Here is a 15,808-nt window from a genome sequence, read left to right as displayed (position 1 = left end):
TGGTAGCCTAGCTGTAGGCTGTCAAGGGCCTGTTCACTGTCAACAAACACCCAGCAACTAGGCGTCTTTTGCAGCAGCAAGGTTATGCGTATATGTAAATATTTGCGCATTCAAACAGCACGCCAACTCACAACTTACATATTATCTTAAATATTTGCTGAAATTATATTATTTAACAATAATTCATTTAGTCTTGTCTTTTATGTTGAAATTCAAAGTCGAAATGTGATCTTACTTGACAGATGCTGCGGCTCTCGTGAACAAAAGGGAGCAGGGACAGGCGCGCGCCAGCAGCTGACATCTCCCCCGTCGCGTGCAATACCCATTCTGACAGCGCTTTGGTAAGCATGGACAACGATAAGTGTTCATTTGACTGCATGTTAATATTCTGGAAATAAGACTAATACATTATACTTTCAGCCCATACAGCTGTCTGCAGTCGACATTACATCTAGAGCAGGTGTTTGAGGCATATGCTATCCTTTGGAGGTTCTTGAAGGTTTGTAATTGAGGATTTTTAAACCACGTCTTCCTTTACGCCTTTTGGACATGGAGGGTTGAATGGCTGTTATCGCCTCGGGGATCTGTCGACTGGATTTGGGGTCTTGCCTGAGAACATTTAAGCCTCAAGTCTGGACACGCTGGAAGCATGCACTATCGTTTTTTCACAATTTCTTCAAATAGGCGACAGAGTAAAAAGTGTCCCATTTCGCCGTTTCTGTGTTCGTTCTTTAAAACACTGGACCTCTTAAAGCATTTGCTTACATGTTTATTAGTATAGGCTCTACTAACAGATGCTATTAAGCTGAGCCTACTGTATAGGCTAGAACCAAAATGTGCCTTGTTTGATTTTCAAACTTAGATTTCCTTTCCTTTAAATATCATTTTCTTACTTTACCCTATAATTATTATGAACTGTATCTTGAATAACATTCAGTTGTAACTCAGTTCATTCTCTTGTGTAGATGTGCATTTCACATGAGTTTAAAGTATTAGGCTAATGTTGGATATTGTGGACTAGAGACATGGTCAGTGTTATCCTTTCAGGTTTAGATACTACAGTATGCTATTGACACTGTATGACATTTTAATTCTAAGAAATATTACACAAATAATATTATATTTTGAACAATAATTGGCTTACCTTATGCCCTGTAATCTTTGCTCTCAATCAAAGACAATCGCAGTTCGATATACAGAGTATGTACTCAAAAACAGACATTTCTCATCCACCACCCTGAAACTGGAAATTTGTTTAGTAAAATCTAACAAAAATATTCTTATAAATTACCCTATATCATGTCAGAAGCTCCTCTGCTTTCTCCTTGTGCTACTGGAAAGCTCTCTGTCCTATTGGATACATTTATGCCCATTTGGAGAGGGGCACTTGGAGACGTAGCCCTCTTTTTGCCTAGTTGCGCCATATTTGCAAGGAAATATTTTCCTCAAAGTTGCATTGGTCTATTCTAATAAAAAAGGGTCTCTGTCTGTCCAAAATGCCCCCAGATATAATTTTGGGCCACCCCAACAGGCTCCAAGGCTTGGTAAATGCACCAAACACTGTGGAAACTCTGTACTTGTTCAGCTGCTCTCTGAGTGACAATTGCTTCTCAGTATAGGCTGTAAGACTGTTGGATGGACCAAAATATCTCAGAATCTTTGGGGGAGGACAGAGTGTGTTGGGTAGGGGGCTTCACTCTAAAGGGCCATTGATATGCCATTTGAAAGGGACATGTTGGAACTTGTGTGACTATGTGCTCAAATGGGCCCCTTTTGGGCATCTGGGGCCCTCTGTGTTGTACAGTAATGGAATAGTCCAATGTGAGCACCCCTGCACATTCAACTTACATGGAAGTGCCCTTTTTGCAGTGATTGCTGGGAAGAAGAAGGAGGCTATCGTGGTTGGGACTTTGGAGAGGGAGTTAGAGAGATAGGCATTCTGTAAAGGTAAGAAAAGCTATGTTCCCCTATGGCCAGGGTGCCAAAGGATGGATGTTGGGTATATGGAGACACTATACTCAACATTTAGCCAGGAAAATCTAAGTTTTCAGGTGCTAGGTGGTGTCTGTACAGTGTTAGAGAGAAGGGAGGGACAGGGCTTTATGCTGTCCATAAACAAGGAAATATGGAGGGACGGCTAGGGGGAGCCATAGCTGGGAGGGGAAGAGAACTTGCTTGCTCTGTGCTGTTGAAGAGAGGATGTGTACTTGATTTAGTACTCACATACACAGTAGAACTCCGGAAGAGACTGTATTGTTATGTTTTTGTCTTGAAGGGTCAGTTGTTGTTTAATGTGTACTGGTCTCAGGGCTGTGTTCCAAAGGACAGTGGCCACACTGCATAGTGGGCTGTGCTCTGTAAAGAGAGAGAGGAAACTGCCATGGTGCAACAATAGGAGACAGAAAACTATTAAAATAAGAAGTAAACATGCAAATGATTAAACTTTGTTAAGATGTTAATGTGAGATTACATGGGGAATTTGATTAGCTTCCCCTGCCTTGAGCATAGGGAAAACTGTCAAGATGGCCGCTCCATTGTAGGGAGAGTGGTGAGAGAAACTGCCCACTTCCTGATTGAAACACTGCCGCAGCTGATTTGTTTACACTCGTGAGTTGGCAATAAAAGTTGTTTCGAAACAAATAATCTGCTTTAAGTTTCAATAAAGTACATTTTTGTGTGTATAATTGTAGTACAGGAGGCCTCAGGACATGGGCCTAGTGCAACTGATTCAGATGTGGGTGCTGCGGTGTCCCTGGCCTCTCAGGGCAGTGGTGACCGGTTAACCGACAGACAGGGGAGACGTTAGTGGAAGGGAAGTGTAGGCTGACTCCCCTGTTATGGACATGTTGGGTAAACAGAGAGCACTTCACATTCACACTAGCCCTCTGCATCTCCTGTGCTTTTCCAATCAGACACATGGTTAATTATGGGATGGATAGAACCGAGAACTCCGGGTTATGAAGTGTATTAAGTGTTTGAGGATGTGTCAAAGACAGGCCTCATGTACACAAAGGGTTAATTTACAGTTGCAGCTTGCTTCCATGGTTTACAGTGGATGGTGGACAAAGCCATAACATTAAAGTGGTTCTAAATGGTGCTATATTTTCTTAATTTACATAAAGCTTTTAATTGTATGATTTAAAATTGGTTCTCTAAGCGAAAGAAAGCGGTTAACCCTTTCATTACCTACCTTGAGCGGCCAAATTGAGGAGTTGTGGCGATGATTGAAGAATTCTCTCTCAGGTGCAGTGTAAATCTGTAAAGGCAAGAACACAATAAAAGAGAAAATGTGTTATACATCATCATACTAATATTAATTTATCTGGTAATTAACTAAATGAATCACAAAATCCATGTACATACGCATTGAAGAACTCCTAAATTGCAGTGCGTTGCAATAAAATTGTGTATTAAGGGAATAATGGGACAGAAAGCCACTAAATAGTGACACAATTGTAATGGAAGTAATTACAGCCTCTCAAAAACGGGACTGAATTAAATGTCTGTGACGTATCGTATCTCTCCATGCACCATGTTTCAAGTGCAGTCTGTTTCTCAGTGAAAGATGATCCCATATGGCTGTGAATAACAGCATCTAAACTCTACAACTAATATCAACCTGAAGGTAAAGGGTTAAACCATGCTCTTGAATGACACTGCTGCTCAGTCCATAATGTTGGTGCTGAAATCTGACAGGTTGGAGGGTTTTCAACAGAATTTGTATATTTACTGCCCCCTTTGGTAGACTTGGGGATAAAAAGAGAGAGTAACGTCAGAACAGACCGACCCTGGGTCTGTGCCGTGCCTAAACCCTGTGTCGACCTGTGGGTCAACCTCTGTCTGCAGTGTTGGGTATTAAGTGGCTGTTGCAATCCCGGAGCCGTGGCGCATGTGTTTGTACAGGCTGCGGTTGAAGACATGTCTTTGCAGCAATGTGCACTCAGTGTGGCGTGAGACACAAAGGCTCTCACTGTGACTCTGGCTGCTCACCATTGCAGCTACCGCTCTCAATCTGTCATCTGTCAAATGCAGCTCTTCAGCTTCGACTGAAACCCATGTTATAATAGTCTACAGTACATTAAACCTCTGCATGTGGTAAAAACACCCGGGTCTATAATTAATGAATTAGAATAATGTTTTTACAATGTAAACTATTTGATCGTGAGCATAAATGCCACTGTAAAGGCTGAGGTGCTGCTTTGGCTGCTTAAACCCTCACTACTCAGCCTTTGCTCTCATTCAACTCATGCAGGTCAGATTAGACCACAGAATTCCTCCATTTTAGCTTGAAATGATTGAACATCTTGGACAGTATGTGTCTCTCATGTAGTCGAGTAATGTAAAAGGAAAAAAAAGCCTTTTTTCTCCCCTGCTCACTGAATTCTGAACAAGTCTGGCGTCGTCTCTGCCCCTGTGTGACTCAGTGTCCCCCCCGTGTGGCCGCTAGCGTCCTTTGCACGCATGCTGCTAGATTTAACCGGGCTTCCCCTCGAAGGGCATGCCTTTCTCCTTAGCGCTGCTAGCACCGCTACCGCTACCGCGGTGGAGCTATCGGTTCTCCCCATAGAGTCACATTTAAATCCGCCTGGTGCTGAAGTGCTGAAAGGAGATAGCTGTTAACTCCTTCACTGCTGAATGCAACAGACAGTTATTACAGCTATTAACTACTTCCTGGTTCAGTGTAGCAGGCAATGTGATCTTCTTCAGATAGGGTTTCTATTTACATGTCTTTTTATGCAATTCTCAATCTTAGCCACAAAGAGGAAAGCGTTGTCTTTTGCTTTAGTTGGCCTTGACAACCCTAAATGCCCTCAGAGTCAAAAAAGCACTTTGCTTTTGATGTTTATTCAGGTTAAGTTTGGAAATGCACTTTATCTGGATATTGAATGTCATGATAAGTCAAGAATACCCTTTCTCCCACGTTTATGATTGTACTTTTTCTTCCTGTTCTTTTGTTTTCAGGTGTCACATTGATAAGAGCCGGACGTTACAGCCTAGAAGCTTGTCCACATTGACAACCCAGAACAAGATCCCTGAGTGCATTCCAGGAGACCACACAGAGCAAGTAATTACTACAATTCCACCCACTTCAATCAACAATAGATTTAAACACCTCTCACTATCAATAGCTTTTTCATAGGGACTTCAAGAAACAAATGTAACACCTGGGTGGCACAGTCACTCCTTTGATCAAATCACTTATAGTACCCACATCTATAAAGAATGGTATGTAACGCATTTATATGTACCGTAAAACCGAGTAGAAATTCATTCATAAGAGTTGGTCCGACTCATCGCTCAGTGTGAGTAAGAAGATAACGCACTCCCACTGCCTACTCTGAGCTGTGAGGGGTTTTTATTATTCAAAACGACTCCTATGAGTAAGTATTATTTAGGCTAGATGCTACCCTTCTGTGCCCCCTCTTAGAAACAGCTGTGGGACTTTTGTCAACAGCTGTCTCAAAACAGCAGACATGACCACCCTCACACTGCATCCTAATATACTCCATCACTAATACACCCTCACACTGCATCCTAATATACTCCACCACTAATACACCCTCACACTGCATCCTAATATACTCCATCACTAATACACCCTCACACTGCATCCTAATATACTCCATCACTAATACACCCTCACACTGCATCCTAATATACTCCACCACTAATACACCCTCACACTGCATCCTAATATACTCCATCACTAATACACCCTCACACTGCATCCTAATATACTCCACCACTAATACACCCTCACACTGCATTCTAATACACTCCATCACATGACCACCCTCACACTGCATCCTAATACACTCCATCACATGACCACCCTCACACTCCATCACTAATACACCCTCACACTGCATTCTAATATACTCCATCACATGACCACCCTCACACTGCATCACTAATACACCCTCACACTCCATCACTAATACACCCTCACACTGCATTCTAATATACTCCATCACATGACCACCCTCACACTCCATCACTAATACACCCTCACACTGCATTCTAATATACTCCATCACATGACCACCCTCACACTGCATCACTAATACACCCTCACACTGCATCCTAATACACCCTCACACTGCATCACTAATACACCCTCACACTGCATCACTAATACACCCTCACACTGCATCACTAATACACCCTCACACTGCATCACTAATACACCCTCACACTGCATCCTAATATACTCCATCACATGACCACCCTCACACTGCATCACATGACTACCCTCACACTGCATCACTAATATACCCTCACACTGCATCCTAATACACTCCATCACATGACCACCCTCACACTGCATCCTAATATACTCCATCACGTGTGTCAACGCGCTGTGACCTAGAGAGCCTGTCCCGGTAAGATCCGTCAGATGGTCCAGCGAGACAACAACACAGTGGATGGAACTCTGCCGCGCACAGCTCTAATAGAGACATAGAGACAATAGAGCAAGGGTCTCAAACTCAACTTACCTGGGGGCCGCGGGAGGTAGAGTCTGGGTGAGGCTGGGACGCATCAAACCAAATCTCTCTGGATACCATTGAGCTAACTCTGGTGTCCATGTTACTCCCCCTGTCTTAATTCTGAACATCAAGTGCATTGTCCATCTCATGCTATTTGCTATCCATGTAATTCTTTTCCCTTTCCTATTCCAACACTCTGCTGTCTTTATTAGGTCACTGATTACTCTTGTTGAGTCCACCCACTTCCTAAGTCCTCTGTACCAGTCCTCTGTACCAGTCCTCTGTACCAGTCCTCCGTGCCAGTCCTCCGTACCAGTCCTCTGTACCAGTCCTCTGTACCAGTCCTCTGTACCAGTCCTCTGCACCAGTCCTCTGTACCAGTCCTCTGTACCAGTCCTCTGCACCAGTCCTCTGTACCAGTCCTCTGTACCAGTCCTCTGTACCAGTCCTCTGCACCAGTCCTCTGTACCAGTCCTCTGTACCAGTCCTCTGTACCAGTCCTCTGCACTGGGTATATATTGGATATATTTTCCTTCCACTTGGTGTCACTCCGGAATCACGTTTCAACCAAGTGACTAACGTCGCTAATTCGCGTTGGCTAACTGGTCAACAAACACCACCGGAAGCTGTCACGAGCCTGAGCTATGGTAGCCCATAAGTGATAAAAAAAATAAAAAAAAAACGCCCAGGGCAACGACTCGGCAAAAAGGTGCGTGTGAGAAAAACGCGCGGGCCGCACTAACACTAAACTTTGACGTCAAGTAGGGGGCCACAAAATATCGTCCCGCGGGCCGTGAGTTTGAGACCCCTGCTATAGACTGTCTGTTAACTCGCTTGACAGCCTAGAAGCGCGCAGATCCTTTTGATGGTCACGGCTGACTAGGATTAGTTAACCTTCACCCTCCTAAATACCACTGTAAAATCACAAATGTCAGTCATGCCAACCAAACGGAGCATTAATAAAAGAATAAAATCAGATCATAAAAAACGGTGTTGCATCGCTTCTTCAGAGAAAACATACCTGCATGCCACTGTGTAAAACAACGCCTTTTTTATTCATTAACAAATTGGAGGGACCGACAATGGATTGCTTTGTGAACTGATAGAGCTAGGGTTAGGCAATGGGTCTGAGAGCCAATCGAAAGTCGATTGAAGAGCCGCATTTTTCTCCGAAGCTAATCAGTATTGTTTATCCCTGAGTCACCTCCATGTCCTGCCCACATATGTCACAGACATCTGAACAGGGCCTCCAGCAGGGAATACAGGCTACAAGTGCAGAGACGACAGCACCACACCTGTTTTGTGAAATCGTCCAATTGAGGCCCGCGGGCCGCGAGTTTGAGACCCCTGCTATAGAGTGTCTGTTAACTCGCTTGACAGCCTAGAAGCGCGCAGATCCTTTTGATGGTCACGGCTGACTAGGATTAGTGAACCTTCACCCTCCTAAATACCACTGTGCAAACATACCTGCATGCCACTGTGTAAAACAATGCCTGATAGGGTTAGGGTTAGGGTTAGGCAATGAGTCTGAGAGCCAATCGAAAGTCGATTGAAGAGCCGCATTTTCCTCCGAAGCTAATCAGTATTGTTTATCCCTGATATTGAGTCACCCCCATATCCTGCCCATATCCTGCCCTGGCACAGACATCTGAACAGCACCACAAGGAGGGAAACAGCCACAACTTGATGTGATTCTGTTTTGTGTAACGACATATGATTGATTACAGTGGTTTTAGAACATACTGTATACTGCCGGGGGTTACCCTGGGACCAGACATGGGGAGGGTGGTGGAGTAGAAATCGGAGAACGGGCTCATTGTAATGCATGGAATGGAATGAGGAATGGTATCAAACACATTCCGTTCCATGCATTATAATGAGCCCATCCTCCGATTTCTGCCTCTACTGGACCAGACTGATAATTTGCTTTGTTTGGCTCTAGGTGGTTTGTCTGGCTCTAGGTGGTTTGTTTGGCTCTAGGTGGTTTGTTTGGCTCTTCGGTGAATCGACCGGTCGACTGTCGTCGTCACCGAGATTTAGCAAATATTTAGGAAAGACACATTCTACAGAAAGTTCCAAAAACTGCACCATCATATGATGCATGTTTGATCAGGACAGGGCATTTAAATTCTTCTTCTGATGCTGCAATATTTATATTATAGAATTATAGATCACTTTGTGTCACAAAGGTCTGTTGAATATATCAAGTGGCTGAGCCCCTCCTTTAGGCTATAGTTGAGTATTATCAATGTACATTTTGCATGTGAGTATTGTCAATTAGGCCTGTCATCAACTCCAGGCACGATACAGTAAATATTATGTTCTTCAAAGAACTCAGAATACATTGTCTAATATATACCCTGTCTTCCTCTTAGGCTGCTACTATATCAGGAGCCATCTAACTCCAGTTAGCTACCCCTCCCTAACCCCCTGGTTGTCATGATGTCAGAGGAGATCGTTGAGGACCGGGCCAAGCTGAAGCAGGGTCTTGTGAAGGTGCTGGAGTGTGTGGCCACCATCTCCTCAGCGGCGGCCGTGGTCAACCCCATCTTCGGCGTGGCCGGCTCGCTCATCAGGGTGGTGCTGCACCAGGTGGACGACGAGGACATCCGCACGCTGAAGCGCGAGTTCGGTTCGGTCAACCGCGGCCTGGACCAGCTGTCCCAGCAGAACCGCAGCACCCTGACGCAGATCAAGAAGGAGACCCTGGACAGCCAGTACAGCCGCGTGGAGGAAAACCTGCGCAACCAGTTCCGCAAGTTCATGGAAATGGTCGAGGCGCGGCCCGGGCAGTGTGAGCGCAAGAAGGACGACTTCGAAGAGAGCTACGCCAATGACCTGGGAGACCAGAACCTGCACACTCTCTACGAGGGCGTGGTGGGCAAGCCCAAGCTCTTCAGCCAGCCCATCCTGGAGGTGTACCTGAGGCACTCCCAGGGGGACCGCCGCACCATGGAGAGCCTCTGCACCCGCCTCACCTACCTCTTCTGCATCGGCCTCATATCGCTCATGGGCTACGCCGCCGTCATCGGGGACGACGAGGAGGGGCTGAGCGAGGAGTGGACCGAGAAGATGGAGCACGTGCAGGAAAGGATGCAGGAGGCGCTCAGGAAGTGCAAGTGAGGAGGAGGAGGAGGAGGAGGAGGAGGAGGAGGAGGGTGAGGAGGAGGCAGTGTGAAAAAGAGACTCATCCTCTATGTCTTGAAACTCTTTCCACATTCCCTCTGTGACCTCACACCCCCCGATGCAGCTGTAGTTATGTTGAATGTAACGCAGGCCAGCCAAGTGCAGTAACAAGACTAAAGCAGAACGTTTTGCGCTTGTGAACACCCTCACGTAACAACGTATCACACTAACCACTGCACACACTACGCAAGCATACACACATAGGACACAAATATAAAAGGTCAAAAAGTATACATTTGCTTAAAATGCTTCCTCTCATTTCTGTTCACCTGTTCTACCATTTGAGAAACTTTTTTTAAATTCTTACATTATGGTTTATGTTTCTGTACTGTAGAAATGATTTACTTTCTGGAAAAAATTATTTTCACTTGATGTTAATCTATTCCAAATGTTTCCTAGTTTTAAATGTAATCAGTCAATGGTTTAAGAAGGTTAAAAAGACACTAAAAATGAAGGATGTGATCTATACAATGGATTATGTTTTTTTTTATATGATGATTTGCCATAGTAGTTTATATATAGTTTATATGTTTATATTTGCATCACAATTGCAAACAGGGACATACAGGAATAAGGAAGGCTAAGCACCAAGTAACATTTACAGTACACTTTTACATCTGCATCCCCTTGCACTTTTGTATGTGAACAACAGTGCCTCTTCTCAAACTGTGCCCCAAATTTTGTATTCTTCTCGTCTGAGACGCGTTAAAAGATGTTTCGGTCTGTTATTCTTTGCACTCTGCTTCCTGTGATATTGTACTATGAAGCACTGCAGTTTATTTCAGTCAATCCTTAGCAACCAGCCCCAGTACTCAGAACCCCAGCACTTATTGATGCCGTATACTCACTGATCAAGGAGTCGTGTCCATGCCAATAATGCATAACCCTATATTCAACTGGCTGGCTTTAGATTCTGTCATACTGGTCCCTATTTCTCATATTGTTACAGCTGAGATGCTGTTTAGTCATAATTCTGCATTGTGTCAATTAATAGATGGAAATATTTACCTCTATATTGGGCTTTATGAAACCGTATGTTCCTCACCGACATGTATACCTTATTTTTGTTATGCTGTTTGTTCGTTGTTGCCTGATTGTACTATGCAGCACTATAAATAAAGATTTATGAGGTAATTATTGCGTTGGTTCTTCTTATGTTTTATCTCCATCTATTTCAAAGTGATGATCAGTGATCAATGATGGTTATGATCGAGTAGCATACTGTAGCTAATTTGGACAGTGACTGTAATATGACTTCAAACCTCTAGGTGTCACAATAAACTTCAATGGGAGCAACACAGTGTCGTCACATGCAGTCCCCATCGCACAAACTTGTCAATCACATTTGTACTCGAGCATAAGTAATTTACATTTACATTGCACTATTTGTGTCTCCATCACAAGTTAGTACTAAATAGAACAATGGTAATAAAGCTAATTATCTGTAGTGCACAGACCTTCAAAGGTGATGAGAACAGCAGATCATCTCTTCAGCACCGAATTGATAGGGGAGCCGTGGGAACATTTGAGAAAGCTTGAGAAAAAACTTCACTGCAGCTGTTGGGGCTGATCAGGCGTGAAGGACAAGCTAAGCCACTACGTCCAGGTACAGAAACGCGTTGTTATGGTAGGAATGAGAGGGATGGGTTTCTTAATCATCAACCCAGGGGTAAAGACAGTAAGGTGTGTCCAATGCTCCTCAGGAGACTTGAGCTAATGTGTGGGTAAAAATGTAACCATACAGTCTGACTCCATCATACAAGCGCATGAGTTATATTGAAATACTGAATTTAGGATGAATGACCATCCTCACACTGCATCCTAATATACTCCATCACGTGTGACAACATGCATCACTTTTATATGATGAGAAAAACACGCGGGCCGTACTAACGCTAAACTTTGATGTCAAGTAGGGGGCCACAAAATATCGTCCCGCGGGCCGCGAGTTTGAGACCCCTGATATACACTGGCTGTTAACTCGCTTGACAGCCTAGAAGCGTGCAGATCCTTTTGATGGTCACGGCTGACTAGGATTAGTTAACCTTCACCCTCCTAAATACCACTGTAAAATCACAAATGTCAGTCATGCCAACCAAACAGAGCATTAATAAAAGAATAAAATCAGATCATAAAAAATCACTTCTTGCATCACTTCTTCAGAGAAAACACACCTGCATGCCACTGTGTAAACCAACATCTTTTTTTATCCATTATCAAATTGGAGGGACCGACAATGGGTTGGTTTGTGAACTGATAGGGCTGAGTCACGCCCACATATGGCACAGACATCTGAACAGGGTCTCCAGCAGGGAATAAAAGCCACAGGGGCAGAGACGACGGAACCACAAGGAGGGAAACAGCCACAACTTGACTCAGGTAAAAACCGATTCCTTCCTATGTCTATTAATGCCGAGCGTAGATATTCTTAATACTGTTCTAATTTTGGTTTAACTCTGTAGGCATTGAATGTATCACAAATTAAAAGTAAATGTGACGTTATACAACGTAAACAGATTGATATTCAGAATACTTATATTTACTTTCACATAGTATTTATTATATTTACGCGGCTTATGCTTATATTAGATTAGATTTTAGATTTTCTTTGGATGAAACCATTCCAAAACAGATACCTTGTATGAAACCAAGTTCTATATATATATATATTTAAAAAAAAATGTTCTTACTTTTTTCTTTTCCTATTACTTGTACAGTGCCGTTGCCTTTAAGAATGGCGCTTTTAAATCGATAATTATTCTTATTACTTTTACATTGCTACCACTTCCTGGTGTGCTATTGTACATGCAAGGCTAAAAGACTGTCTCCTCTCTCCAGGACCACAGTGAGATCAAACTGTAAGAGCAGTAGCAGCAGCCATGGTAGACAAGGAGCAGGTGAAACATGCAGTGGTCACTGTCCTCAGCGGCATTGAGAAAGTATCATCCTTCGCCGCCACCATAAACCCACTCTTCCACATCGTCACCTCCCTGGTGAAGGTGGCAAAAATGGGCATAGTCACCGAAGACGCGCACAGTCTGGATGAAGACTTCCGTGCCGTCCAGGACAAGTTGAAGAGCATCTCAGAGGCCAACCAGATGATACTCAAGCAGATCCCTATGGATGAGGTCAATGAGACCTACGGCCCGCACGAGGAGATCATAAAGCACCAGTACGCCGCCTTCATCACCATGGTGGAGAAGATTAAGAAAGACCCTGAACGTAGTGAGCGCTACGTGGGCGACTTCAAGAGTGTCTATGAGAAAGACAAGGAAGACCATAGTCTGGACGTGTTCTACATGGGCATCACAGGAAATCCACTTCTCGGGAAGCAATTGCTGGAGGTTTATCTCAACCACTGCGGCAAAAACCGAGCCGTCATGGAGGCAAAGTGCTCCCGACTCGCCCACCTCATTCGCATCGGCCTGGTGACGCTGATGGCACACAAGGTTATCACAGAGGATGATTTGGATGAAGTTAAGGAGAAATGGGAGACCCAGGGGAAAGCTATCCAGGCCAAGATGGACGAGGTGTTGGGCCAGTGTGATGGGAACTGATCCTGATGCACCACCATTGGTCAGGATCAAAGAAAGCAATGAAAAAAGGAAAAACAGTGATTTATATTCGGTTAGTGGGTAAAAGCATTCTCTGAATAAATATGAGTTATAGAGGGAGGTATTTTATGGCAGGGTAGCATAGCACTTGAAAAAATAAGACATCACTGTAAAGTATGTCCTTGGGTTAAATGTATGGAAACTTGTCTGTCGTTGCTTTTTTCCACTTAATAAATCATTTTCACATAATTTGTCTCCTTGTTTATTATCTATGGTCTTCATTTGAATACATGTGCTTTCAGACAATCTTAATGAAATGAAATATGTCAACTTGCTAACTAGTGAGAGTATTCTCCTCTCGTTCTTGACTTTTCCTTCAAAAAGTCCAGAGAGAAAATGTTTTCAGAAGAACATATGTATGAACATATGTAACAACATATGATTGATTACAGTGGTTTTAGAACATACTGTATACTGCCGGGGGTTACCCTGGGACCAGACATGGGGAGGGTGGTGGAGTAGAAATCGGAGAACGGGCTCATTGTAATGCATGGAATGGAATGAGGAATGGTATCAAACACATTCCGTTCCATGCATTATAATGAGCCCATCCTCCGATTTCTGCCTCTACTGGACCAGACTGATAATTTGCTTTGTTTGGCTCTTCGGTGAATCGACCGGTCGACTGTCATTGTCACCAAGATTGAGCAAATATTTAGGAAAAACACATTCTACAGAAAGTTCCAAAAACTGCACCATCATATGATGCATGTTTGATCAGGACAGGGCATTTAAATTCTTCTTCTGATGCTGCAATATTTATATTATAGAATTATAGATCACTTTGTGTCACAAAGGTCTGTTGAATATATCAAGTGGCTGAGCCCCTCCTTCAGGCTATGGTTGAGTATTACCATTCTACATTTTGCATGTGAGTATTGTCAATTAGGCCCCTCATCAATATTCAAATATTTGAATGTTCAGTATCCTTTCTTCCCACCTTCAGTGACGTAATGACTAAGCTGCATTTGATGGAATAAGAAAAAGCAAGGCTCCCATCTTACAGTTTTCTTTAACAATCCAAACCTTTAAGATCTGTAATTAGGATGAAATGGCATGATGTACAGTACTATGAAGGACTGGAATATTTCAAATAAGCCCAAGAGGTCAATAGGAGGTCAGTTATCGGTGCTAAGAAAGATCACAGAGGTAAAGATGCCATCCCTGGGTGTGTCCACCAGGGGGCATAGTCTCCCTGTTTTCGAGAGGCATCGCATCCCACGTCCAGACCGGTGAGACAATAGTATATGAATAGACATGAAAAAACTACTCTATAAAACAGCTCTAGCTCTAGCAACTCTCCTTTACAGAAGTGGTTCTGTCAGATGATGATAATGATGACGACGATGATGATGATGATGATGATGATGCATGCTACATTGGGAAGTTCATTTTACACAGAACTTACTGAAAAACGAAAGACTTTCAGATGAGATAAAGTTATGAATTAGGGCCTATTGTCCTGCTGTTTTGGTAACTTGAAATGCGGTCAAGAAGTAAAAATCGAGACAGCAACATACAAAGCTAAGCCTTGGTATGCCCGTGCGTCAGCCAGACAAACTGGTTTGATTACCCCCCCGAGTCGGTGGACCAAAACTGGAATTTGTGGTCTGAAGGCTCGAAATATTTCTGAGTAACAAAAGGTTTAAGTACGTGTCTTACCTGTATAACGTCATCGTATGACCGACGCTCTCTATCCATAAGGTGGTAGTCACACTACGCGTCATCGACACGGGTAGGTCTACATTGATGGAGCTCATCTTCGAAGAATGATGAGCTCAACTGTTTCAGACGACATTGAAAAACAGGACATTCTCAGTGGATTCTATGACCTTCTGAAATTCTACACAATGAAGCCTAACACACACACACACACACACACACACACACACACACACACACACACACACACACACACATAGAGGGGGAGGGGAGAGAGAGAGAGAGAGAGAGAGAGAGAGAGAGAGAGAGAGAGATAGGTATGAAGAATTAATTGTTTTCGACTCAGCTCAGCTGATGGATAATATGGATTAAAAATAACATTATCATTGTCAGTAAAAAACCTGCAATTAAATAATCACGTAGGCCGATCTAAAACGACTTACAAGACATTATCATCATTGAATATTCGTGTCTTATATTTACATGTCAAGTGGCACAGTATTATTTTCAGCAGGGTAAAATGCATCGGATCATTTTCTCATTTTCTCATTCAATTTTAGATAGTATGAAAATGTACACGCATGTGCATGTTGGTTAAGCAGAGAGATACTTTTTATCAGTCGGATTACCTTTGATGCAGGACGTAGCCGTATATGAATTCCAAATTGGGATAGAAGCCCACTTTTCCTTTCTCTCTGTGGAGCACATAAGAGCTTTCCTTAATGGTCGCGAGATGCGCTCGAAGCCTGTCCATATAGATCAAACCCATATGCGCTTAAAACATGTAAGGCATTTACATTGAAACCTTTTCTTCGCTGATTTCAGAGGATTTTTGGAATGTACAAAAAGCGGACGCTC

The 15,808-nt window shown here is 43.4% G+C and overlaps 2 protein-coding genes across 2 annotated transcripts; both read left to right on the top strand.

Moving 5' to 3' along the window:
* The first annotated feature begins 1,876 nt into the window (after positions 1-1,876).
* On the top strand, positions 1,877-9,622 carry rpz (rapunzel). The gene is made up of 3 exons (XM_083679642.1): positions 1,877-1,947; positions 4,963-5,065; positions 8,864-9,622. Exon 3 carries the CDS (start codon positions 8,928-8,930, stop codon positions 9,609-9,611), a length of 684 nt encoding a protein of 227 aa, XP_083535768.1. The 5' UTR covers positions 1,877-1,947; positions 4,963-5,065; positions 8,864-8,927; the 3' UTR covers positions 9,612-9,622.
* Positions 9,623-12,553: 2,931 nt separating this feature from the next.
* On the top strand, positions 12,554-13,231 carry rpz2 (rapunzel 2; the record flags this gene model as incomplete). Its single annotated transcript, XM_083678571.1, has 1 exon — positions 12,554-13,231. The coding sequence occupies one exon, from the start codon at positions 12,554-12,556 to the stop codon at positions 13,229-13,231; it is 678 nt and encodes a 225-aa protein (XP_083534697.1).
* Between the last annotated feature and the right edge of the window lie 2,577 nt (positions 13,232-15,808).

Source organism: Argentina silus (genome assembly GCF_951799395.1).
Source record: "Argentina silus genome assembly, chromosome: 10".
Taxonomy (NCBI): Eukaryota; Metazoa; Chordata; class Actinopteri; order Argentiniformes; family Argentinidae; genus Argentina; species Argentina silus.
The sequence above is the reverse complement of the archived record's forward strand: the minus strand, read 5'-3'. Positions and strand labels throughout refer to the sequence as shown.

Excerpts from the sequence above, each read along its gene's own strand:
- rpz (XM_083679642.1), top strand. The coding sequence starts at position 8,928 with ATGATGTCAGAGGAGATCGTTGAGGACCGGGCCAAGCTGAAGCAGGGT.